This window comes from Brachyhypopomus gauderio, unplaced genomic scaffold (assembly GCF_052324685.1).
Source record: "Brachyhypopomus gauderio isolate BG-103 unplaced genomic scaffold, BGAUD_0.2 sc85, whole genome shotgun sequence".
In the NCBI taxonomy this organism is placed as follows: Eukaryota; Metazoa; Chordata; class Actinopteri; order Gymnotiformes; family Hypopomidae; genus Brachyhypopomus; species Brachyhypopomus gauderio.
In genome coordinates, this window is record NW_027506906.1 from 218,367 (window position 1) to 242,620 (window position 24,254).

At 45.3% G+C, this 24,254-nt stretch overlaps 2 protein-coding genes across 3 annotated transcripts in view; both read right to left on the reverse strand.

Moving 5' to 3' along the window:
- pdhx (pyruvate dehydrogenase complex component X) overlaps positions 1-5,693 on the reverse strand; it is a 41,726-nt gene extending 36,033 nt beyond the window's left edge. The window contains exons 1-2 of the mRNA XM_076991735.1: positions 5,510-5,693; positions 466-549 (exon numbers count right to left, since the gene is read on the reverse strand). Of these exons, the coding sequence (XP_076847850.1) occupies positions 466-549; positions 5,510-5,642 (217 nt within the window). The 5' untranslated portion in view covers positions 5,643-5,693. The remainder of the gene's footprint in view (positions 1-465; positions 550-5,509) is intronic.
- Positions 5,694-14,593: 8,900 nt separating this feature from the next.
- On the reverse strand, positions 14,594-21,470 carry ehf (ets homologous factor). Of its 2 annotated transcripts, none has more exons than XM_076991755.1 (9): positions 21,342-21,470; positions 18,989-19,097; positions 18,209-18,466; positions 17,523-17,582; positions 17,358-17,399; positions 17,191-17,259; positions 17,048-17,092; positions 15,799-15,994; positions 14,594-15,683 (listed from the first exon to the last, which is right to left on the reverse strand). In XM_076991755.1, exons 2-9 carry the CDS (start codon positions 19,086-19,088, stop codon positions 15,584-15,586), a joined length of 870 nt encoding a protein of 289 aa, XP_076847870.1. In that variant the 5' UTR covers positions 19,089-19,097; positions 21,342-21,470; the 3' UTR covers positions 14,594-15,583. The 2 variants fall into 2 exon arrangements, with proteins under 2 accessions (XP_076847870.1, XP_076847869.1); XM_076991754.1 differs by having other exon boundaries at positions 17,358-17,414.
- Between the last annotated feature and the right edge of the window lie 2,784 nt (positions 21,471-24,254).

Here is a 24,254-nt window from a genome sequence, read left to right on the forward strand (position 1 = left end):
GACTAGGAATGAATACTGTAATCAGACACACACACACACACACACACACACACACACACACACACACACACACACACACACACACACACACACACACACACACACACACACACACACACACACACACACACACACACCATCTGTAGCTCCATCCCACAGCCCAGGAGACCCACGAGTGCATTTACCTTAGATTACCCACAAGGAAGTGCTGCTACTATCTCACACACACACACACACACCTACACCTACCCACACACACACGCACACACACAGGGTGTGTATACTATGAAAGGAAGAGAGAAGGTGGGAGGGGCTTCTAGGTGATGGTACCGTCATGAGAACTACAGTTAGTGACTAGGAATGAATACTGTAATCAGACACACACACACACACACACACACACACACACACACACACACACACACACACACACACTCGTGTGAAGGGTGAATGGATTCCTCTCACCTTCTTTCTTCAGCCATTTTACTATGCTGCCTTCCTCCATGGTGGGGGAGAGAGCCGGCATCTGCACCTTGAGAGGGGCGCCCCCTGCAGGACACAGACAGTAACAGCTTCACCATCAAGACAATGAGCCACATTAAACACTTACAATTGGGTCCATTGGGCTGATAACTTGTGCCAGGTTCACTGCATCACATAATCTGTTATTGCAGTAAATATTTTAGTTAGATGACACTAAATTATACTGTAACTAAAGCAAGGTGCAGTTTCAACAGAGATTAAAAAACTGCCCCTGATTCAGGCGGGAGACAGAAGTGTGTGTGTCACACAGACAACAGGGGCATCAGAGCACGTGAGCGTCACTCTGGAGAAGATCAGAACACCACCAGAGTCCACCAACAACCACACACTGTACCGCAGCCTGGCAGTTTGATTCGAAAATGCCATTTTGGGCAAGGCTGTATCAACAAAACGACTCTTATTTCCCCACTTTGATGCCCACGTCGGAACCTCAATGTGCAGTGAACCCAGACCAAGCACTTCTAGAACCCGGTTCTAGACCCAAACACAATGCTTCCAGTGCTGGACAATTTTTTCCAGAGCAGATCTGAAGTTATTCATAGATATATTCCTAAAGCTTTGCTGTTAAAGCATCATGCTAAGGGGGTAAGACAGGAAAGGTTGCTCATGTTCTTACAGATAATAGATCTTATTCTTTCTACATTAATCATTCTGTCAAATCAAGCTTAGTCTGATGGCACCGTATGTCCTCAACTTCCGCCTCAAACTTTCACTTACAAAAACATACATACACACGTTTCTCTCTCTCGGTCTCTCACATACACACACAAACACAACACTAGTGCAGGAGGTGGGGCCTGAAGACTGTAGAATAATACATTTACCAGTAAAAGTAAACGTTTAAAAAATGTACCATAATAAATATGCCTGGACTGTGTTGTACGAGTTATATGGATGTGTTGAAAGTATATTTTGAATAATTTAAATGATTTGTTTAGATCTCTCCACCAGGAAGCCGTGTGCACAAATGTTTTTCCCGTGTGTCATGGTTCCTCAACCATGTTAGTTAGTTTCCAAAACAACTCAGCGAATGTTATGGTGGTAAAATGATGTGGAGATATAGTCAGGATTTTAGTGACGATGAGGTTTCACCAAGGACGTCACTCATTTTACATGCAGTCGGCTACAAGCAGCAGCAGAGGCTCAGTGTGTGTGTGTGTGTGTGTGTGTGTGTGTGCGTGTGTGTGTGTGTGTGTGGGGGAGGGGGGGGGGGGGGCGTCAAGTGGGTGCTGTGGGTACAAAGCAGAGGGGTATTCCAGAGGGGTATTCCAGAAAGCGGGTTAAGTGACGAAACCGCGTAAGTAAACTCAGAGGTAACGAACACTTAGGGTTTTCCGTTCCAGAAACAGAACTTAGAGAGAACCTGAGTCAGTTGCTATAGCAACTTATGCTCTGAAGCTAACCTGCTCGATGGCAGGTTAACTTAAACCTGAACCAGAGTTACAAACACGTCATCATGACGTGTCCTTTCCTCGAGGATCATGTGGATATTGAAGCTCAGTTTATTCGTCGGGAACGCCTTATAAAACCCTGAATAGACATTGGCCTACTATCATTTTCGGATAATTTTATAATGAACGTTATTGTTTTTCAGCACAATCCATTACTTACATTAGTAACATTATTAAGAGTCACATTTTAAATATTTTATTAAATATATTATACAATTTTGTGTATTTGTGTGTTAACGGGCCGCCCAATGGAGGATGGGTTCCCTTTTGAGTCTTGGTTCTCCCGAGGTTTCTTCCTATTCCCCACTATCTTAGGGAGTTTTTCCTCGCCACTGTCGCCTTTGGCTTGCTCATTAGGGTTCTGGACCCATAGTATTGTTAACCTTTTAAATCCTGTAAAGCGCTTTGTGACAACATGTGTTGTGAAAAGCGCTATACAAATAAATTTTGATTGATTGATTGAAATATTACACATCGCGGATCAGCCCTAAATTCTCTCCAGAAGTGAAATGAAAATGCATTCTGCTTGGATTGCATTTTCTAAATGCATTTTGACGCTGTTGGTATCATAATGTTATTGCATACAGGCGCTATTTCTCCATTAACATTTGAATATTGATATCTTTTTAGCGTGGTGGTGAGGTTTAAAATTACATTTCAAACACGTCATCATGAAATGCAAAACATATTAAGCGAATAGCATTTTAATTACAATTTTGATACAACCTTTGCATCATCACATGAACTTGATCATTCAAATTTGGAAATACATTTTCATTTTAATAAAGGCACAAATAAAGCCTCAACATGTATGTGTAAATGAAATATGAATAGACGTCTATCACATTGCAAATGTAAATGGAATTATTGTATTTTTATTTGAATTTTGAGCTCAAAGTTGCTTGTATGAGTGGAACATGTAAATGCAAATGCGTATTACATTTTCATTTGAATATTGACACAGAATAACCTCCATAGTATTGGAACCATTAAGTACTTTTGTAGCCATGTTAAGAAGACTTAGGAAATCTCCATACATGCTCATCCAAAATGATGAACCAGAAAGAAGTCAGTGGTTGAATTATTATTATTATTATTATACCATTGTTCCCTTAACTATCCCAATTATCACCTGGCACTTCAAAATCAGCTTGATTTCGTCTTACTCCTGAAGGATGTGGCGGCCGAATGAAAGATTCAGGTGCACGACCTGCAGGACTGCAGACTTGTGATGTTTCAAGCTAAGAAAGAAGCTACTAAAATTGTTCAAATGTGGAATTGTTGGCTTTAGCTCGTCTACGCCATAGACCAGTGCACAGAGGCAGGTTCCTCAGTTTACTTGACAACTAATTGTATTATGGTTTTCTTAATCAGCCGCAGGCCAAAATCTACTTCAGATTGTGTGGAAATATGGTGATAGTTGTTTTTTTTTATCATTAGATTGTGGCACAATAGTGGTCACAAATGTTTGCAGGTTTGTAATCTCCCTTGTATTTCACACATGCATTATGCCAAACTCTGCATACTACATACTCTGCATACTTCAGTATGCATTAAGCATACATAGGCATTCTACTATAATATGATACCATGTAGGCTGCTGCCCTCTAGTGAGCTAAAGATGTATTTATAAGAAACAACAGCTAGTGAGCTGACTAAAACAGGACAGACTTAACCAATAGAGAAAATATTGATTAGAAATTATATTATAACTTCTGAGAATGTGGAACTACACTGAAAAACACGGTCACTCAAAACAGCGATGTGTCACCCAGGCCAGGCTGATCTCACCCAGGCTAGAATACCATCACGTATAAATGAGCCAAACCAGCTACAGCAACCCAAGACTGGCTTTCCATTCTGCAACAGTTACAACATTTGTTAAATAACGCATCATTACGCATCAATAACGCATTACGGTGCCCTTGTTAATTACTGCTGCCACTGGCAATGATGAATAACATAGCAGAAATCTAATCTGGTGTAAAATTATTAATGAAATGTATTCAGTAAAAGTAGAATTTTGAAATACATGGTATCTCACAGACTGAACACCCTTATTCATAAGGGGGAACAGAGGACATGAAATTTGATGTTACAGGAAAAATGGCAAAAATAAAAAGCATTACAACAGAATACACCATCTATCTCCACTATTGGGGATAGTGGCTAATTATAAAGTCTCAAAGAACCAGAGATGTGCTGATTCTGCAATGGAGAAGACAATCGTGTTTTGCGCCCTACACAGTGAACACATCGAGTCCAAAACAAGAATCACATTATACAAGTGGATTTGTTGTGATGAGGTCAGATGTCTCTAAAGCTGCAATTAGAGGAAACTTGTGCTGAAGAAAACCACCCACTCTCATTAAGCTCCAATAGAAAACCACCCACTCTCATTAAGCTCCAGTAGCACCAAAGAGTTTGATAAAGAGGGAAACAAGCAACCCCAACAATCTGGACACTTTGTCAAGAGAAATTACATCAGATTTAGACACTCAACCCCAAACGCCTGATACATTCACAACAGCGTAACAAGCACAACCATGGCAGCACAACGCAGTGATAACAGATCAGCTGTTGTGTTCTTGTGTTATACAGTATACAGTGCAAACGGATGGGCTCCAGTCCTGAGACGTGTTAGTGCACACGTAGGAAATGTCTAATTAAGACTAATGTACTGATGTACAGTGTAAGATACAAACGGGTGTTTCCAATAAGAAAGTACAGGGATTTCTAAAATACAACAGGCAGATCATGACCATCGTAGGAACGACCTGAAATATGATTTATGAAATAACAAAATAATTCAATTCATGAAATAATGTGCCATATTATGTCAATTGTGATTTTTTACACCACAATTGAAATTTATCCTCCGCTTTTTACCAATCTGTGCAGATAGAACACACACACACACACACACACACACACTAGTGATAACTAGGGGGCTGTGGATCACACGTGCCCAGAGCGGTGGGCAGCCCTAGCCCGGCGCCCGGGGAGCAGTTGGGGTTAGGTGCCTTGCTCAAGGGCACCTCAGTCATGGCCTCAGGTCTGGGAATCGAACCCACAACCCTCCGGTCAAAAGACCAGTTCCCTACCACCAGACCATGACTGCCCCATAAATATGCAAACAAATATAATTATGACTGTTGTACATCTGCAGTGCCACTCCAGAAGTGTAAGAGGACACTGCAGTTACACAATACAATATAATAATTATCTGTGTGTGTCAACACCTAAAGAAACACACAGGTTAATGTTGGTTAATGTTCAGGTAAATAAACACCTGGATGTGCAGGTACCAGAACCTGAGCAGCAGTTCATGAACTATACAGGTGATGTGGTCACACCTGTTCACCAGTGCACACTTGAGAACAAGGACACGTTTAACTCTGATATACTGGGGCGACTGGGGCAACTGGGGCAGGACGGTGTAGACTAACTGGGGCAGTAGCTGCACTGACGGCGGACTGAGCTCGCTAGTGAAACCAAACCAGGAAAACACTCACCGAAAACAGCCGCAGACTGCCAGAAGCGCCGCGCCGGGCCGCCCCACGAGTGTTGAGTCCACCGACATTTACCGAACTGGACGAACCGGAACGCAGCAAACACGACCCGACCCGAGCGCAGGGACGCCGCCATGTTGGGGTCCTGAAGGGTGCAAGAGTGCCCGAGTCACTGCCTAATGACAAACGAAGGTCCTGCAGTTAAGGTTATATTACTTACACTATGGTGAGAGTAAGACTTATTATTGTTTTTATGGCTGCCGTTGATCTATTAACATGTGTGAAATATATTATCAAGGATAATAATATGATCGTTCTTTGTGGATGTTGCCATCTAGTGGACGAACGCAGTGTTGCGACAGTTGAATGAACCTGTTTTCACATCCTCCAATATACCAAAATATTCCCCCAAATATCTGCCTCAATTGACATTCATCATCTTTTACTCACAGTGTGTACAGTGTGGAAGTTTTGTCATTTCTGGCATTTTGCTTTTCTAGACTGAATTTGATGTTTTACTTCTTGGATTCTGTTGGAGATGCTTCTCCATCTTAGTGGTCACTGAACTTTCATGATTTCTTAAAACGTCCCGTAAAACACTTCCACTACAAAGTTATTAGAAAAGAAAACATAACATTGTAAAGGATTCTGACAACTGTTTTCAATGCACAGTGTTTGAAATGTGCAAAAATTAAGGGATATAAAATATTTGATTTGCCTGTCATGATTCCAACCTTAATATTAAGGTTGTTTGGGTTTAATGTTAACGCTACAGTTCATGAGTGAACATTTGTCTGCTTTTTGTGTTTCGTCTTCACCATTTGTCTGTTCTGTTAAACACTGCCTGCACTGCAATCTGCTATATTTATTCCCCTCACAACACAGCGGACCTATGATCCTATTATTATTATTATTATTATTATTATTATTATTATTATTATTATTATTATTATTATTATTATTATTATTATTAGTATTATTATTATTATTATTAGTATTATTATTATTATTATTAGTGGTCCAAGCATTGTAGTTGCTGGAACCCTATTGCAATTGTTTAATTATTATTAGGGGTCCAAGCAATCGCACACATTTTTGAGGGCCAACTATTCCTAGGGTTTCCATCAAACCTTCACATTTTCGGAATCTCACTCACAACAGTCTTAACTATTATTTTTATTAATTCATTCATTCATTAGTCATGGAGCAAAAGTGCAAAATTCCACGATGTGTCATGTCCACACGCCAATTAAATCATGGGTCCGAAAATGAATATATTTACTTCTGTCTCATGAACGCTTCCACATAATCACACAAACGTCACATACATGTACATATAGGCACTGGAGACTACAATGTTTGGCCCATATTCATGCCTAGCAGGTCCTACAACATCCAAAAAATGGTTCCGATACAATTAATATGAAACTTGATATGCACCTACCTCATATCTCTGACATGACCAGTTCTGCTGCCAATAAGCTCTCAGTACACATTATACAGGCTTATCAGGTAAATTCTCACGAAACTGGAATGATATGTTCATGTATACAATACATACTCAAGTTTCAATGGAACTGGCCACTGGGGGGCACTAAACTAGAAAGTTCAGCATTTCTCCTTCATAATTTCACTCAGCAAGACAAAATTAGATTCATGATTTTATGCAGAATTCTGAGCAACTTTGTAATTACAAGTACAAAAATGTACACATTGTACATGATCAAATATGTACATTTTGCACTTTTCATGCTAGAGCAAAGATTTCCACTCCATCACCTCAAATGAGGGCGTGTAATACTGTAATACTGCATGGCTCTAAAATGCTGTATTTTATTATTGTATATTAAACAATAAAGAGGTACACAGACGCATGCAAGCACTCACACATACATAGCCCCCTCATCCCCCCACACACACATAGCCCCCCTCACCCCCCCCCCCCACACACACACACACACACACATAGCCCCCCTCACCCCCCCACACACTCACACACACATAGCCCCCTCACCCCCCCCACACACACACACACACACACACTCACACACACATAGCCCCTCACCCCCCCCCCCCCCACACACACACACACACACTCACACACACATAGCCCCCTCACCCCTCCACACACACACACACACACACACTCACACACACATAGCCCCCCTCACCCCTCACACACACTCACACACACATAGCCCCCTCACCCCCTCACACACTCACACACACATAGCCCCCCTCACCCCTCCACACACTCACACACACATAGCCCCCTCACCCCCCCATACACACACACACACACACACACACACACACACACACTCACACACACATAGCCCCCTCACCCCCTCACACACTCACACACACATAGCCCCCCTCACCCCTCCACACACTCACACACACACACACACTCACACACACATAGCCCCCCTCACCCCTCCACACACTCACACACACACACACACACACTCACACACACATAGCCCCCTCACCCCCTCACACACTCACACACACATAGCCCCCCTCACCCCCCCCACACACACACACACACACACACACACACACACATAGCCCCCCTCACCCCCTCACACACAAAGCCCCCCTCACCCCCTCACACACTCACACACACAAAGCCCCCCCTCACCCCCCCCCCCCACACACACACACACACTCACACACACATAGCCCCCCTCACCCCTCCACACACTCACACACACACACACACTCACACACACATAGCCCCCTCACCCCCTCACACACTCACACACACATAGCCCCCCTCACCCCCCCCCACACACACACACACACACACACACACATAGCCCCCCTCACCCCCTCACACACACAAAGCCCCCCTCACCCCTCCACACACTCACACACACATAGCCCCCTCACCCCCCCCACACACACACACACACACATAGCCCCCCTCACCCCCTCACACACACAAAGCCCCCCTCACCCCTCCACACACTCACACACACATAGCCCCCTCACCCCCCCCCCCACACACACACACACACACATAGCCCCCCTCACCCCCCCACACACTCACACACACATAGCCCCCCTCACCCCCCTCACACACTCACACACACATAGCCCCCTCACCCCCTCACACACTCACACACACATAGTCCCCTCACCCCCTACACACACTCACACACACATAGTCCCCTCACCCCCCCACACACTCACACACACATAGCCCCCTCACCCCCCACACACTCACACACACATAGCCCCCCTCACCCCCTCACACACTCACACACACATAGTCCCCTCACCCCCTACACACACTCACACACACATAGCCCCCTCACCCCTCCACACACACACACACACACATAGCCCCCCTCACCCCCTCACACACACATAGCCCCCTCACCCCCTCACACACTCACACACACATAGCCCCCCTCACCCCCCCCCCCACACACACACACACACACACACACACATAGCCCCCCTCACCCCCTCACACACAAAGCTCCCCTCACCCCTCCACACACTCACACACACAAAGCCCCCCTCACCCCCCCCCCCCCCCACACACACACACACTCACACACACATAGCCCCCCTCACCCCCTCACACACAAAGCCCCCCCCCCCCCCACACACACACACACTCACACACACATAGCCCCCCTCACCCCCCCCCCCCCCACACACACACACACACACACACACACTCACACACACATAGCCCCCTCACCCCCCACACACACACACACACACATAGCCCCCCTCACCCCTCCACACACCCACACACACATAGCCCCCTCACCCCCTCACACACTCACACACACATAGTCCCCTCACCCCCTACACACACTCACACACACATAGCCCCCTCACCCCCTCACACTCACACACACATAGTCCCCTCACCCCCTACACACACCCACACACACATAGCCCCCCTCACCCCCCTCACACACTCACACACACATAGCCCCCCTCACCCCCCACACACTCACACACACATAGTCCCCTCACCCCCTACACACACCCACACACACATAGCCCCCCTCACCCCCCTCACACACTCACACACACATAGCCCCCTCACCCCCCCACACACTCACACACACATAGCCCCCTCACCCCCCCACACACTCACACACACATAGCCCCCCTCACCCCCCTCCACACACACACACACACATAGCCCCCCTCACCCCCTCACACACACAAAGCCCCCCTCACCCCCTCACCCCCTCACACACTCACACACACATAGCCCCCCTCACCCCCCCACACACTCACACACACATAGCCCCCTCACCCCCTCACACACTCACACACACACACACACTCACACACACATAGCCCCCTCACCCCCCCCACACACTCACACACACATAGCCCCCCTCACCCCCTCACACACTCACACACACATAGCCCCCTCACCCCCCCCCCACACACACACACACATAGCCCCCCTCACCCCCCCACACACACACACACACATATAGCCCCCCTCACCCACACACACACACACACATATAGCCCCCCTCACCCCTCCACACACTCACACACACATAGCCCCCTCACCCCCCCACACACACTCACACACACACACACACATAGCCCCCCTCACCCCCTCACACACTCACACACACATAGCCCCCTCACCCCCCCTCACCCCCTCACACACAAAGCCCCCCTCACCCCTCCACACACTCACACACACAAAGCCCCCCTCACCCCCCCCCCACACACACACACACACTCACACACACATAGCCCCCCTCACCCCCCCACACACACTCACACACACATAGCCCCCTCACCCCCCCCACACACACACACACATATAGCCCCCTCATCCCCCTACACACACACACACACATATAGCCCCCCTCACCCCCCCCCACACACACACACACACACACATAGCCCCCTCACCCCCCCACACACACTCACACACACATAGCCCCCTCACCCCCCCACACACACACACACACACATATAACCCCCCTCACCCCCCCCCCACACACACACACACATATAGCCCCCTCATCCCCCTACACACTCACACACACATAGCCCCCTCACCCCCCCACACACACACACACACATAGCCCCCCTCACCCCTCCACACACTCACACACACATAGCCCCCTCACCCCCCCATACACATAGCCCCCTCACCCCCCTCACCCCCCCCCACACACACACACATCCCTCAGGTGGGCATTTGGGAGTTCACCACCTGAGGTTCGTTTGTCTGTTTCTGTCTCATGTCTGTACCAGTTGACTGCTGGTTAATGTTTCCTTCATTTGGATTATGTCCGAGATTTTGCGTTTGTGCCCTTTAATCATTAAATCCTCCATTTTCCCTGAGACTGGCGTGATTCCTCCTGTTTCGCACTCCCTTGCCCGTCACAGAATAACCAGCCTTCTCCCAGAAGCCACCAGTCTCCCTCTTCTCTTCCCCCTGTTTGTGGTCACGTCTCCGTGTGAGTGTTTGTCTGCGTGATGTACGTTTGTCATGTATTGTTTAAGTGAGAGGTGAAGTCTCCGTTCGTCTCACCATGTATATACGTTTGTGTGTTTTGTGCACTGGTTGTAACAGAGTGACTTGAGTGTGTGATTATAATATCACTCCCTCTGTTTTTTGTCTGGTCTCGCATGCATGTTTAGGGTTAGCGTGCTTTTGTCTATTGGTTTATGTAAAATCCCCACAGTGGGATTGTCCCCTTAAATAACTCTTGAAGGAGGGGCTGGTGGGCTCCCTGGCTACATTACATTATGTTTATTTATGTATCTGTGTTTCTTAATGTGTCTCTGTGTGTTTTATGTGCAGGTGTTTCTCCCCAGTTGTGGAAAGAAGTTCTCCTGGACCTTAAGGGAACTCTAAAGTAGGCAGGAGCCCCCTGATGCTGTGGGCTGAACCCCAGTGAGAGGTTAGGTATGCCCTTACCTGTGAGGACTAAAGGGGTCTGGTCTAAAGGTCTCCTGCTGAAGTCAAAGATCTCCCCTTATGCTCGGGGGGACCAGGAAGAGGATCTCGGTGTAGAGGCTATGGTGCAGACTCTCCCCAGGAACCCTGGGTTGGGTGTAGTAGTCCACTCTGAGATGAGAGTCCCTGAAAGGGGAGGTGTCCACAGGAGTTTAGGGTGACCCCATGCGAGGGGCAGGGACGAGGGGCAGGTCCAGGAGGGAGACGCCCCCAGGGGTAGCCTGCACACACGCAGTGTTTATGTGGGGGAGCAGAGTGTGGTGGGCGTGGTGGGGGTGGACCGACTGGGCGTGCTTGTTGTCTGTTGACAGCCCAGGCGGTCCAGGACACCGTCAGGGGTGTTATGGGATGTATGTGTATCAGTGTTGTATGTTGTGTGTTTCCATAGCGTGAGAACAGCCCAAGGTTTCTCTGTATGATAACACCTTCAGTTAAACTCAGTGGTACAGGTCATGGGGTACAGGTCATGGGGCAGAGATAAATAACAGAGTAAAAGTTGTTTGATATGTTATTATGTGAGTCTGTGGTGTTTTCTCCACCTTTTATTTACCATCTGTGGTGTAATAGATAATTCCACAACACTAACATAATTTTTTTTTTAAATATGTCCTATTATCTAAGCAAATGAGTTTATACCAGGAAATAAACAGGTTTGTTGACATTTTGAAGGGGTGATCAGCTAATATGGGGGAAACCCCCTCAACAGAGTCAGGTGATCACAACAGGAAACGAATTAAAAGCTTCAGGCTAAAACAGACAGCGTGTGTGTGAGAGTTTAAGAATTTCCTTAGTGAGTTCCTTGTGGTTAGTGTCTTCAGTATCTCTTGGTTTCTTTATTTGGAAGTTCATCTTAGTTTTATTAGTTAAGTCATAATTAACAGTTCAGAAAGACACAAAGCAACACTCCAGACATTCTTTACATAGATGGCAAAATATTTGAAAAGGCAACTGGCAAAAAGATCTTGTTAGAAAATAGTTGAGGGTTGCATTAATGATGTGTATGTATAAATATCAATGATCTACCTAAACATAATCAGCTTATATATCTGTCATACTTACCTTCAGATTTACCTTCATACAAATTATTCACAAACACTTATGAACATAGATTATAACTACAGTTATACATACTACATACATATGTACATAGTACATATATTTTCCTCTGTTATGTTCTGTGTAAATATCACTTACTGTGTAAGTGAAGACTAAAAACCATGATAGTAATTTTATGAGACGGTTTCAACGCTGCGACCCACATAATTCCTGTAGTATTTTAAACACGTTATGCTCTTATCTGAATCTTCAGTGTGTGTAGGTCCCAGAAAATTATCATTAAAGAGCAATCAGATTGAGATGTGATGAGAACAAGGAAGGAACTGCAGATAGTTGTAGATGCCACAGTGTGGACGAATGTCAGGTCAGAGGAGCCATTGTGTTCCTTCTGTAGATACTAAATCATTCACTCTTATCTGTGCACCCCACATTCAAAAAGGCCTTTGAGGTGCCTCATATTAGACATCAGTTAGGCAGATTTGCCCTTCTCATTTGCTCAGATGTGTGTGTGTGTGTGTGTGTGTGTGTGTGTGTGTGTGTGTGTGTGTGTGTGTGTGTGTGTGTGTGTGTGTGTGTGTGTCTAAAACGAAATGCATACATTTTCGAATTCACAGTCTTGCTGTCAGGTGTAGCATGAGGTGAAATATGAACTGATTGATCAATTTGCTCTGCTCTAAGCCTGGAGAACTATTCTGAGCCCTATTGACCTTGATATTCTAGCCTTAAACAATAAACATAAAGCAAGTAAACAAAATTCTTCTGCTAGGTGGAAATGTCTGACCCAGTCAGTCAGTCCCGTAGTAACACACATACACGATGATGATGTGTCTGTGATGGCATGTAACCGGAGCAGTTGGTAGTGTTTCATATTTTTGTGTTTCTCTTGAAGAGAGAGAGAGAGTGTGAGAGAGAGAGAGAGAGAGAGAGAGAGAGGTGACAAATTACAACCAGTTTTGTAAAATGCCAATCTTTGCCTTGATGCCAGTGTGCATAGCAGGTACCAGTGGATCCTGTAATCCCCTAAATAAACAGAGCTGGACGAGGATGTCAGAAATCTCAGGAGCTGCTTGGCCTCATTACAGCTTGTGTGGTGCTATCAGACACCAATCCGCTCGTTTGCATGTTTGAGGCAGGGGCCAGTTAGGAAAATCAGATGAATGCTTCTTTGCAAAAGGGACCTTGTGTCACACATGGCTATTTGCCTAACTGCTGATGTTAGTTCTCCCACTGTGTCTCTCTTCACATTTCCATATGGACGAATAGAGGATTAATACATATGGACTATAATTGTAGTTCATTACGAATGATAACACGCTGCGTTTAAGAAAGTCACCCTATTTAGTGAATAGCATGCCAATGCACTAAAGGTTCCATCAGGAGAGGACCACAGATGAGATAATGACTCCTGCCTGACATGTTGTTACTGGTGACCTCGTCTGCCCTTCAAAGATCGAGAGAACACATACGGGCAAATTTGACGGTTGTGAAGAAAGATTAAAAAATCTCAGCATGCAGCAATGACTGCTATGGAAACACGATAAGGTGAAGTGAGTGAGGGATATTTGGGCGGTGCGGTAGTTTGACGGAGGTGGTGTGGGTTTGGTGGATGGAGGTGGTGGATTTGCCTGTGGTAAACCTGTCATGAGTGGAGGCTTATCACCCACGGTTGGCACGCAGCACAGCACGACTACCCTCCTAGCTGGACAGGTATGATGTAGGCCCGCTAACACCCAGGTCATGGCTTTGATTTGCAAGGAATGTAAGTCACAAGAGTGTCTGTCCAAATGCCGTAAATGTAAATGAACACTGTGGCATTCACTTTGATCAGGGATTAGTCAGCTCCTAGCTGCATGCGGCCAGCAATTCAGTGCAATGCAATTGCAACAATGAGAAAGTGAAAGATCTTTTTACAAGTCACCATTAAAGAATTTGACTTCTCATCTTGCTTCAACGGATTAGCAGTAATTAGTTATCAGTTCCTCTTATCCTTTGAATTTTTTATTAATAATTTTGCTAACAGACACATCAAACTCAAGCATTGTGAGCAGAAAACACAAGAATGAGATCAAAAACGATTTATTGGACCAAACATACTGTACTACAAATTCAAACGTAGGGCATAAATACAATGTTTACTCCTCAAAAGGTAAAATAAAGTTTAGCCTATGTACATGAATGGTTTTCACATCACTGGTCTTTGTGGTTCACTATAAAACACAGTGACCATAAACAAGTCTTGGGAATTTATGAACAACATAAACAGCCAGGTTGGTGCTAATGATTAGTCAGTGCCTGGAAATGATCGCAGTCCTTTAAAGCTCATCCACGTCTCATCCACGTCTCATCCACGTCTCATCCACGTCTCATCCACGTCTCATCCATGTCTCATCCACGTCTCATCCACGTCTCATCCACGTCTCATCCACGTCTCATCCACGTCTCCTTCATCACCAGACAGCTGTAGTTCTGTTGTCACCATGGCGTTTATAATGTGACATATGTCTTGCATCTTGTCTGGAGAGTCACTCTCAAACAAAGTCATTTAAAGCCATTTCAAGTTTTCAAGCTGCTTCTAGTCAAGTCGATGGTGTGGCAGTTTGAATTGGGCACCGTTCAGTGAAACATCACAGAACATTTAGGACACCTGAAAAACTACAAGGAGGCTCATGATGTAGATGAATGTTCTTCTCTACACAGTTCTGTAAACATTAGAATGATAAAAAAGCTTTTTTTATATCTCTCTGTGTGTTCAGATAAACAATATCAGATGGCGTAATAAGAGATCAGTGCATGGCAGTAGGTTTTTAAAGCAGCTTTGAAAAAATATAAAGCGCAAACACAACTATTAAAAAACAGCATAACAAAACCGAACATGGGAAGACGACAGCACACTCCTTCTCGTAGTGAAAAATCATAATGGCCACAATGCTTTAAATAAAAATCTTCACATGTTTTCACATATTAAGACAACAGGTAATTACACATGTGCCCAACTCAAACATTCAACTCAAACATTCAACTCAAACATTCAGCTCAAACGTTCAACTCCTTCACTTCTCCGCTTCTTGCCATCCACGAGCGTTCCTTCCAAATTTGTAGACCAGCCTGCGTCCATCCACACGTTCAAGAATTTCTCGCTTGTAGTAATACCTTCATTTTGAGAGGGAAAAAAGATTCAACCTTTTGCGTAACTCTTTGTTATTAAAGCGCAGTGATTGGGCAGACGTCTCCCGCTCCAAGATGGCCGAGGTGGAGCTGTGTGTACCTCATGGCTCTGCTCAGCTTCTCGTAGGTCATGCTGCTGTTGTTTTTCTTCTTTCCCCACAGCTGTGCCACCGCCTCAGACTTCAGGAAGCGAAACACCCCTTCAGCTCTGTCCTCCCACTTTATCAGACCTGGGTTCCTCTCCGGGTTCAGCAGGATATCCCTTATGAACTCCCACAGGTGGGTCCCGCGGGGGTCTGAGGGAGCGAGGCCACACAAGAAAAGGTGAGACGAGAGAGTTTGGCACACGCTGGACGCTGCTGTGCAAACATGAGCTAACGGGACAATCGCCTTCTCAGTGTGACTTGGGAAGCAAAAGGCAGCAGGCAGTGTGCAGGACGCCTTCATTAGGGCCTCGACCTGCTGCGTCAGACGTGGGTGGAGACGAGCAGGTGCATCATATGGGTGATAAGAGTACATAAGAGTAGATGGGCAGATATAATAGTCACTGATCGCAGATTCTTCAGCCATACACATTGCTAACAAGTACATGTAGTCAAGCATGCAGCCATGTGATCACAACAGACGAACACAGGCAGCCGATTGGTTCATACTGACGAGCCCAGTGAAGCACGTCACAACACCTTTGCCATAAGTTGCCAAAAAATGTGTTGCCTTGCTAGATCTACTCTGTTTATCTACGACTTTGTTATTTTAAGATGTAGAAGCATCTAGAAACAACAGGAGCTGAGGCCCAACGCACCAGAGCGTGCGAACGCGCTGACAGCTGACCTTCTTTTGTTCATTACAGTTTTAACCCGCCTCTGGAATCATTGTCTACTTTTCCGGGTTTGGACTAGGGCTCGTGGTTCCAGTGAAGGGTACTGTTAATACCACAGCATGCAAAGACATTATGCACAAACATGCTTCCAACGTCCAATAGTTCCAGTATACAAGGTGAGGGTCATAAAGTCACAGTATGATGAATTCGTGTCCAGTTCAAAGTATCACAGCATGACGCTTTAGTTCAACCACTACAAAATACTACCTACCTATAATACTGCTGACATATTAGTCCAGAATCAGTCTCATTCACCCCCCCCCCCCCAAATAGAGGTAAAACAACAATAAAGGGTCATGAAGGTAAACACACAGGGAACCACAGCAGTGAGGGGGAGGGTACACGTGTGCAGTAGATGAGTGCACACATGGATAATGATGGCAGGGGGCGCTGTTGCACACTGACATTAACCTCCACTAACCCACTAACCCGAGTGAAGGAGACGAGATGGAGAAGTTGAGCGACTCACTGTGTTTTTTTATTTGGTGAGAGCGACTGTGGGATCGTTTGTGTTCTGAGGAGTAAAAATAAATTGGTGATTGTTACAGTAAAGTGAAGTTTCTCATTTGAAGCGTGTGACCTGAATGGTCAGGGCAGGGTTATATTTCTTACCCGGACTGGAGGGATTAGGAGAGGTGATGATGGGAGACGACTGAAATGGGGGTTTATTGTCAAAAAGCTCTGTTGAAAAATTGTTGTACAGGCAATTAGTAGATGATGAGTACAGTGGAAAGTGCTGATAACATCTACAATTGAAACAACCAAAAATGTTGGCACACCTGAAGTGTGATAGAAGCTCGCCTCCTCTTTGAAAGACAAGACTGAACACGGCAGATCTGTTAAACAAACACCCTACTTCATGTAGTGATCATTAAGGGCACTAAAATCGCTACATGAGATCACACTTCATGAGATCACACTTCACACACACTTTATTTACTCACCGTCCAGTTCTGTTTTGATATCTCCTGGTGTGAATGGGTCCACTGAGGTCCCATACTGACCTGTCAATGTTTGAATTCAAGAAAACAAGGAAGTTCTCATATTAAAAGTGTTCTTTTCTACAGTCAGCTGCAGTCAGCAGTGCTTGGTTTTATATGTAGTGTCTGAATATTTCATTATAAGCTGTTCCTTCATTTCTCTTCCTTCTCCTTATCCAATCTAGTCAAACACGTTTATCCTGTTCAACAGAATAAGCTCTTTAATTTTAATGATCACAAAAGCTCAGACTATAAAGAAAAACAATTCAGAACTATAAAAGGACTTTACTATTACCAGACAAGAGGCCAGTCTATTGTGTCTGTTATCGATTCGGGTTCTGGACCCACCGCCTTATTTATGGTACAAAAAAAATTCTCATGAAGGCCCCAGAAGCACATAATTCTTCATTTAAATTTAAATCCAACACGTTTGACATTTTGGTATACCTCAGCATACACATCTGATTGGCTCGCCTGATGAAACAAACCAATTAAAGCAAGCAGTGCCTCTTAACACAGGCCCCACTGTCTGAGCTTATATCCAGCACTGCTCCATTAGTAGTGCAGTCATCCTACAGTACACAGTACACTGCACAACAGGCCCCAAACATTCCTAAATAGGCAGCGATGCCACCTGACGTCGTTCTTACCAGTCCACTTGAGATCAGCCAGACTCTGGTAGAGGAGAGGACCCACAGACCCAGCCAGGTGGGTGAAGTCCTGGTACGTCATGCTACACAACTGCCTGCCGTCCAGGTCAAAGCTGCTGAAGGGGATTGAGGTGGCGTCGATTTGGTGCACGTCCATCGTCTGCTGCAGCCACTGCCACACCTGATATTTAGACCAGTACTGTGGGTGGGGGTCCTGGGACCACAGACGACCCGAATAACCCGTTGTCACCATGGAAACTTAAAGGTGGAGATATGTAGTTTTTAATGACTTGATTAACAGATAATGCATTTATTACAGGCTCTGATAGATCATTGTTTAACGAGACATCAGACAGCATCCTGCTTTGTGTTTCAGGTCATCTACATCTCCTAATATTGGTCTTTCCAGAAAGGCAAACAATGACACGTTAGCTGGAGTTGATGTGTCTACTGTAAATAATTAATCCTAATCTAAAACTGGTTTGATATTTTGAACCTATTTTCACTGATGTGATCAAATGTGATCTCTATTCTTTGCTGTTTCTACTCATAAGTGTTATAAGAAAGTCTTGTATGTTAATACATAGTATCACAGCATCATGATAAAAAAGGCAGAGAGAATAGCATAATTTATATAACATGACAAAACATGTTAAAACAATTAACACTTAAACCTATGAAGCCTCCCAAGACCCCCCCCCCCCCCCCCCCATCTCATTTAACATCTTTGAGATCCTGTCTCTGTAAGCAGGCCTGAGTGAGTGTGATGCAGGACTGTACCATCAGGACAGTTGTAGGGGGGGCCCCACGAGGCTTGCAGCTGGCTCTCAGCGCTCACAGTGGCAGGGACACTCATGCTGTAGGTGCTCTGAAGGACCATGGTCCAGACCTGCAGGACAGAAACACCACTGAAGCAAACGCACTGCCACGCAGGTCAAGAACCACGACACGAATCACAGAAACGCAGCCAAATATGGACATAGACGGCAGCCACAGACGTGCTTAAACCGACACGCCGTCGTCACCTGGCAGTAGGTTCAGGCTTTCATTCCACGCTCTTACGACTGCATACCTTACATATTAGTTTCTGTTTAGTTACTGAATCATTCACAGCAGTTACTCAATAATGAGCCTTAGGATTAATAACTAAATGATGAGGCTCAAACTAAAGTGGTTAATATGGTAGATTATCTAGCACACATCAAATGGAGCCTAATCTAGGCTCTCACATGCGATGTCGAGAGTGTGTGCTGTCGTGTGTCCAACGAGGCCGTGCGGAGATGGCGGGAGAGAGGCTGGCGTGGGTGTGTTGTCGTGCCTTTGCTCAACCACACCAGCTAAACCACATTTGCACAGGAATGACAGCATCTGTTTTACATAAATAAAGGTTTGCCTGTTCTCCTCACAGCGTCCGTTAACAGCACAGTCAAAGCCTCTGCCGTGTCAGGGACAGGTGGGACGTATCAGGGACGGGTCTGGGGAGGGGACGTGCCTTCAGAACACTGCGCCAGCGTCTGGCTGTGTGTGGCTCTGTCATACCTAGCTGTCTTCATGTTTGTGTCACTATCCTATATTGTATTTGTTGTACTTAGGCTGCATACTTTCTTTCAGATACACAAATTCATAATTGCATGTACAGAGGGAAGAGGCTGTTATCTCTTCTGCACATTCTTCTACTTTTTGTGCTGCTCTCTAAATCCATCTCACATGCTCAGATTCCAGCTGATAATGACTGATCATTGGAGAAAAGAATTTAAATGACACTCTTTGCGTAAACTTGGCCTGTCTCACATTGCCGTTTATCTCGTGTGCGTTGCATTACAACACAGGTAGACTGTAGCGTCGCGAGCACGCGGAGAATTCTCAGATGATAACGTGTACCGTGTCTCTTTGGTCATGCAGCTGTTGCAATTTATGGAACAAAAACTTTCTATGTGAGGTCTGACCTACATTATACATGTTTATTGATCATTAACAGACTGTGAAGGGTTTATAGACGATCATAAAATAGGAGCCCGGCTGCATTAAGAGGAGTTTAGGTCAAACGTGATAACGAAGCTGTTTCAGAGCACACGTGGTGAGGAGAACAGAGGCAGTGCGACGTCTTCTTGAGGACCAGGGCAGAAGAAACACAGACCTGCCGCTGAGACTCTCTTCATCTTCCTCTAGTTCAATCAGGATCTGGTACTACGAGGTTCATGGTTATCGTTACAGCTGACGGGTTTCATGACAGGTTCCAGTTTGTGAAAGATATGGAGAATGTACTGTGATCACTGCATCATGTTCTTGAAGATGAAATCATGTAGTGTAAATTGCTGTGAACAGATTTCTGTCTTAAATAATGTGAGAAAGACGTCGCCGGTGTTTGCAACGAATAGACACAAAGCAAGCTTGTGCACGTATGCTAAATGTTTTATAACTAAATGCTAAATATAACTAAATAAGTCTGCTGTTCTACTCTGTCTAGATAAACCAGGCCTAGTTTTAACAGCTCTGGTTCTGAAAATGAGCATGAAAGTCAAAATGGTTCCCAGATTAGTATTTCTGGAAAAAAAATAACTTTTAGAGTGATGCAAAAGCATTTCCCACTAAACCCACAATATATCAATGCTGTTAGTTGTTTCAAATGTTCAATAAATCGTTACATACTTTGCTTGGTCAGCACTAATCCAGCACATCCATAAAGTAGAGTACATGTCACATAAACAACTGAAATGAAATCATCACTATGGGGCAGGACACCGAACCAGAACTCTTAGCTTTCTTTCAATTAATTGTATCCTAACCTAAATACTCATGCCCTCAATCCAACCTGAATAAATAAATAAACAAGTCTCTCATTGACATGCGCTGCTTGTAGTGAAACAGATCATTTAGTTTGAGTGTAAGAGATCTGTTGTAATACTGTACTGAGAACACAGAAGGACAGTAGACGTGTGTAGTGGAAGCTTAGGCATGTGTGCAGAGGTGAGCATGCAGTGGAAAACTTTAATTTCTTCACATAAAAGCATATAACACTAAATTGGCTTTAAATAAACATTTTATCTAATACAGTTTTAGTGAAATTCAGCAAATTCAGCAAAGGTAAATGCCTAATGGGCACTTTTCCATAAAGCAGAGAGTATTTGCTCACCAGAGATGTAGAGTAAGGTCCAGGTACAATGCTGTACACACTTGTAAGGACTCCTCACCGGTTTGGAATGACTTTCGTTCTCAAAACTCTACAACCGAGAATGTGAATGCCTGTCTACCAATGGTGATTTAACTCCCTCAACTTCCTGTTCTTTGGATTGGTTTATTTTGTGTCAGGTAGGAATTTGCATACGGAGGTGTGTGTATGGGGGGGAGGGAGGGGATACACACCTGTTGCAACTTTCTCTCTCTCTCTCTCTCTTTCCTGAGTGCAAAATCTTGCCAGCTTATCTGTAATCATATACCATGCAGTATGACACATGAACTCTTTTGAACCTAGGACTGAACTCGCTGCATTTTACACTGTATATTAATATATCAAATCACTCCGGTGAATAATCTTTTAATTCAAAGATGAAAGGTGTACGTGTCCCACGATTAACCACAGTGTGACAGACTTTTAGATTTTGCAATGATTCTTTTATGACATCAGCTGTATCAGTTTAAAATCCTGTAAATGTGCTGACTGGTAGTACACAAAAAAGCTGCACAAACACCCAGAATCAGGAGCAACACATGATTTCAGGATTACTGCCTCCTCACACACCCACGCACCATGCTGTAGACATTTTAATGTGGGAGGGATGATAAACAGGTTTGCTCAGCTTGCCTTTCCCCAGCTGAAAAAAAGATTCAGGTTTCAGGGTTTTCCGCCTCAACATTAGAGTTCAGCAACCTTCTCATATCAAAGAATATTTCTAAAGGCAACGTATCTCCTATTTTTAGTTTTGCCCAATTACATCTGTGACAGATGTATTGCTTCTCCAACGCAAGGTGCAGTTCAGTGGTGCATGTCGGGAGTTTGGAACGCTGCTCTGCCATTGACTGAAGAGCCTCTTCGAGGGGGGGGGGGGGGGCAGGCACAGGGGGGCAACCGGGTTCACTCCATTTGAATCATGCATTATTTGCATCACTGAGCGCACAGTTATCAGCCACGTACAGAGCAGCCTTCTCTGCCGCTCACACACACACACACACACACACACACACACACACACACACAGCGAGTGGATCGGGGGGGGAAGGCTGTCACGTCACCTTGGTGGGGGTATAAGATCCAGTGTAGCGTGTAAGTATTTACAGCCTAAACTAAAGCTTTTAAATGAAAGTCTTGCACAACTCATTTGTGCTAAATATTATAGGAGCAAGAACATTTGGGAAACAATGCCAGTCCGATCTCACGTTATGACTTACTGTACGTGTTCTGGTCTGAGACTGGCCAGACGAAAGGAAGAAAATGCATTTGTTCAGTTCTGGCTCCATCTAACAGCTCATATCTGGGTAGCCATCCTAGTATTTCTGTGTTGCTGAACACATATAGCCACCACTTCTAAATCTAACCCCAACCACAAACTATGTCTCAACTGCAATCATAGTTGTACATGTACCAAAGAAATGATTACATGTTTGAGTATATTGCTCAGACACACTCTTGGGTGTAGGGGTTGGGTGCACTCTTGGGTGTAGGGGTTGGGTGCACTCTTGGGTGTAGGGGCTGGGTGCACTCTTGGGTGTAGGGTCTGGATGCACTCTTGGGTGTAGGGGTTGGGTGCACTCTTGGGTGTAGGGGTTGGGTGCACTCTTGGGTGTAGGGGTTGGGTGCACTCTTGGGTGTAGGGGTTGGGTGCACTCTTGGGTGTAGGGGCTGGGTGCACTCTTGGGTGTAGGGGTTGGGTGCACTCTTGGGTGTAGGGTCTGGGTGCACTCTTGGGTGTAGGGGCTGGGTGCACTCTTGGGTGTAGGGGCTGGGTGCACTCTTGGGTGTAGGGGTTGTGTGCACTCTTGGGTGTAGGGGTTGGGTGCACTCTTAGGTGTAGGGGCTGGGTGCACTCTTGGGTGTAGGGGTTGGGTGCACTCTTAGGTGTAGGGGCTAGGTGCACTCTTGGGTGTAGGGGTTGGGTACACTCTTGGGTGTAGGGGTTGGGTGCACTCTTAGGTGTAGGGGCTGGGTGCACTCTTGGGTGTAGGGGCTAGGTGCACTCTTGGGTGTAGGGGCTGGGTGCACTCTTGGGTGTAGGGGTTGGGTGCACTCTTAGGTGTAGGGGTTGGGTGCACTCTTAGGTGTAGGGGCTGGGTGCACTCTTGGGTGTAGGGGTTGGGTACACTCTTGGGTGTAGGGGCTAGGTGCACTCTTGGGTGTAGGGGTTGGGTGCACTCTTGGGTGTAGGGGTTGTGTGCACTCTTGGGTGTAGAGTTCATGTGCATACATGAGTGTAGGGACCAGGTGCGTGTTTAAATTTTGGGCTTGTGCACATGTTCTCTACACAGGGGCTGGGGAACCCACCAGAACACAAGTGCATCATAGATTACACGTCCTTTACAGGAGCACAATCCTTCACTCTCTCAGTCCTTTACAGGAGCACAATCCTTCACTCTCTCAGTCCTTTCCTTCTGCCTTCATCCCTTCATTACACTTCCACTCTCTAGACTGTCATCTTTAATATTTCACATGCTGATTAGCATGTGATCCAAGAGAGAAAGAGGAGGGAGAAAGAGAGGAAGGGTGATTTTATTAGGGTCAATTACAGCTACAACTGACAATTTCTCAGGCTAAATTGCAAGTTTATGTTCTTTTTGCAAGAGGACAATAGGTATGTAATTACTATAATGAGCAGAGCAACAGAGGAATGATTAATACCAAATGAGGAGGCTTTGTGAGTTTGTGTGTGTGTGTGTGTGTGTGTGTGTATATATATATATATATTAGTGGTGTCAATTCCAGGTGCCGCAATTAAAAGTCCTCACCAGGATTTTGCTCAAGCTTGCTAGATTTTCTAATTAGCAATCCAGGTAAAATTAGTGGAATCAACACAATCCAAGAAGCCTGAGCAAAATCCTGGTGAGGACTTTTAAT

What these genes read in the sequence shown, in the direction of transcription:
- ehf (XM_076991754.1), bottom strand. Translation starts at nt 19,088, where the DNA reads ATGGTCCTTCAGAGCACCTACAGCATGAGTGTCCCTGCCACTGTGAGC. An exon ending in TATCAAAACAGAACTGGACG is followed by an intron (nt 17,415 to 17,522) that starts GTGAGTAAATAA and finishes TTTGTTTAACAG; the next exon opens with ATCTGCCGTGTTCAGTCTTG. An exon ending in AAGCTGAGCAGAGCCATGAG is followed by an intron (nt 15,684 to 15,798) that starts GTACACACAGCT and finishes CTCAAAATGAAG; the next exon opens with GTATTACTACAAGCGAGAAA.